This window comes from Vigna angularis, chromosome 4 (genome assembly GCF_016808095.1).
Source record: "Vigna angularis cultivar LongXiaoDou No.4 chromosome 4, ASM1680809v1, whole genome shotgun sequence".
NCBI classification, from domain to species: Eukaryota; Viridiplantae; Streptophyta; class Magnoliopsida; order Fabales; family Fabaceae; genus Vigna; species Vigna angularis.
In genome coordinates, this window is record NC_068973.1 from 31,652,082 (window position 1) to 31,655,088 (window position 3,007).

The 3,007-nt window shown below is 38.0% G+C and overlaps 1 protein-coding gene across 2 annotated transcripts; it reads right to left on the reverse strand.

The window, feature by feature from the left end:
- LOC108332152 (F-box/kelch-repeat protein At1g22040) lies at positions 1-2,617 on the reverse strand. Of its 2 annotated transcripts, none has more exons than XM_017567315.2 (2): positions 2,497-2,617; positions 1-1,717 (listed from the first exon to the last, which is right to left on the reverse strand). In XM_017567315.2, exon 2 carries the CDS (start codon positions 1,696-1,698, stop codon positions 268-270), a length of 1,431 nt encoding a protein of 476 aa, XP_017422804.1. In that variant the 5' UTR covers positions 1,699-1,717; positions 2,497-2,617; the 3' UTR covers positions 1-267. The 2 variants fall into 2 exon arrangements, with proteins under 2 accessions (XP_017422804.1, XP_017422803.1); XM_017567314.2 differs by having other exon boundaries at positions 2,335-2,613.
- Between the last annotated feature and the right edge of the window lie 390 nt (positions 2,618-3,007).

Genomic DNA, 3,007 nt, shown 5'->3' on the forward strand with positions numbered 1-3,007 from the left:
TGACATAATAATGACCTGGTGTGCTATTATAGTAGAGCATATCAACAACGAAATTGACAATTCCTATGGCACTTATTTACCTTGTGTGAAAAGATAAATAGTTGCAGCACTATATACCTATTGCAACTATCACAGCACTTGCTGTTTTGTTGACACCTGACTCATGATACAAAATGGACACAATTCAATTTCCATAAGACTAACTCGTGTAACTGCCAACAAACAGATACATTCACTGCTTGTCACAGTCATTGCTTGATTTTTCATCTATATGTCAATGACTTGGCAACTGACTAGTTCAGCCTGCCCAAAATCCCTGCAGGCAACTACCCTCCAAACAACTGCTGCATCTGATTCAGAAGCCAGTTCTGGAGATTCATGCAATGTACTTTGTGACAGAGTTGAGAGTGATGGTGAATAACCCAAATTATTCCGCAGGCCTGCCTGCAGAACAGCAATATCATGATTGGCATCTTTTGTGATAACATGGAGCTTCCCGTGGAAACCAGCAAGTAGATATGGAGACTCTGAATCAGCAGAATCATATATGGGAACTTTTCCAATAACTACTTTCCAAGCATCTTCACCTCGGTCATAAACCTTGATCCTTCCACTATCCATAGCATTAGAAGGATCAAAAGCATATAATTCATCGTCCACTACTACACTCAATTTGGTTCCTGCCTGCCGCGCAGGCCACCCTTCACCCATTCCAGCAGGCATTTCTATCCATGAGTTAGTGTCAGGATCATAGATTTCTCCCCCAACATCAACAAAAAAGGGCCATGAATACAGACTCTGTGGAACACACAACCTTCCCATGTATGAGGTCAACCCTGTGGCAATAGGCTTTAACATGTCAGCCAAAAAAGCACTGGGAAGGACTTGAGCTCTAGAGAATGGCATACTGGGTACATGCGACCATGTATCTGTAGAGGGATCAAAAACTTCAGCAGATTGGAGAGGAACCAATCCAGCGTGACCTTGACTAACCCCTCCAACAACATAAAGCTTGTTATTTAAGATGCCTGTCTTACTGTACGCCCGACCCGTGGACATAGGAGTCACCTTGCTCCATGTACTTTGTATCGGATCAAATCGCCACACACATCTCATAGTTGAAGCCTTAGAAAATCCACCAAGAACATAGAGACACCCATCAACAGCTCCAATTGCACAACCACAATAGGGCATTTCATCAAATGCATCCTTCCGTCCAAGAAAGCCCCTAATAACTTCAGCAATTCTGATACCCTCCACCATGTTCCACATCCAAAGCCTAGAAGAACCTTTTCTATGTTCTTCTTCATCGGCAAAATTGGGCATGTTGGGCACTCTCTGCCATATCTTAGAACGAGGATCCAGAGCATGCCATACAAGATTATTTTCTCCAACCTTAATCAATAGATACAGCCACTCTTCAGTTGTCCCAAGTTCTTTCCTCAATTTATACAGTTCTAAACTCATGATAGTTGACTTCCACTTCTTTGATACCATCCTTACATTTAAGTAACAAATTCTAGGAAGTCTAGCAATGATCTGAAGTGATAACTCATCAGGGAGATTAGGAATGAGCCTTGGACTCTCTTCATCAACAGTAGGAGACATTCTTTGCCTCTTACATGCCTCATTTGGAGAGACTCCATCCCGTTCCCTCTTGTCAGATTTTGTACTCGCCACACTAAAAAATGCACCCATATCTAGCAAAATTCAATATCTGCAAGGAAAACCAAATTACCATGAAGAAATTTGAGTTCTCAAAATAAAAGGCTAGCATCAAATAACCCCATTCAATGAAAATTAAAGAGAGACAGAAAAGCGGTGTAAGCAGACAATAATCCACCACTCGCAAGTCACAAAAATGAACATGAGAGAAATGCACTTTAAACACCCTCCAGGACTTTAAATGAAGAACACAGTATAGTATACAGCTTGCTAACAATAAAACTCGTAAAATCTTCTACACAGTGGCCATCAGAAGCAGGTGATACAAACTATAGAAATTCCTAATCATCACATCATTCAATAAACCAGAAAAAGCAGATCCAACCAAAAGAAACACTCAAACCTAAACAATTATCAGAATTCACTTTCCGCGGATGCAATTCAGGGAGAACAACAATATTCGAAACTAATTTTACAAAATAAAAATAAAACAAGAGTTTTAAGAAGCAATTTGAAGCAGGTCTCAGCAGCCCTTTCACCTAATTTGTCACTTCTCCTACAGACCCAATAACTAAAGGATGACCTTCGAAATTGAAGTGAGAAAAGGAAGAGGAAATGAATTAAAATGAGATGAGAAAAAGAAGGAATTGAAGATAGAGAGGTACTTACAGTGACATCAATGAAAAAAATAGGGATAACAGTAGGATTTGAGAAGAGAATGAGAAGAAGGGAGAAAGAAAATAAAGAAAGGAAATGGAAAATCAAACGGAAAAAGAGAGGGGAAGGATGAAAACGTAAAAGTGAGGGAAAGTGGCATTGCATTTCGCATACATCACCACTTCACCAAGTCTTTGCTTTGCGTTCAAACTGGAAGTTGCAGGAACCCAACGTGGGTAGCTCTAGCTCCCAATTTTCTACACCCAAATACTATAATCTAATCACCACTATTCCACATTTCCTTCCTTCTATCTTTTTTTTCAGATTTATTTATTTTTTTATAGTAACAGTTATTAATCTTAACTTTGAAATAAAATAAACAGAACAACCAACAATTTTATAGTTTCTTTTTATTTTTCTTAAATAATATTTTATATAAAAATAAATGTATTTTGAAATAATACAAGTGCAGATCTTCCGTGATTATATTATGAATAGAGGTTGAGAAAATCTGTGATAAAATAAAAGAAATATATAAAAATTTATCATTATTTTACAAGCTTCTGGTAAACTTTTTATCAGCATTAGGAATAGAAAAAGTGAGAGGTTACCTGATAAAAAGATGACCTGGACCTGATCTATATGAAGCCAAATTTTTCTAAAGAGCAAGCACTTATTGACTTTT

What these genes read in the sequence shown, in the direction of transcription:
- LOC108332152 (XM_017567315.2), bottom strand. Translation starts at nt 1,698, where the DNA reads ATGGGTGCATTTTTTAGTGTGGCGAGTACAAAATCTGACAAGAGGGAA.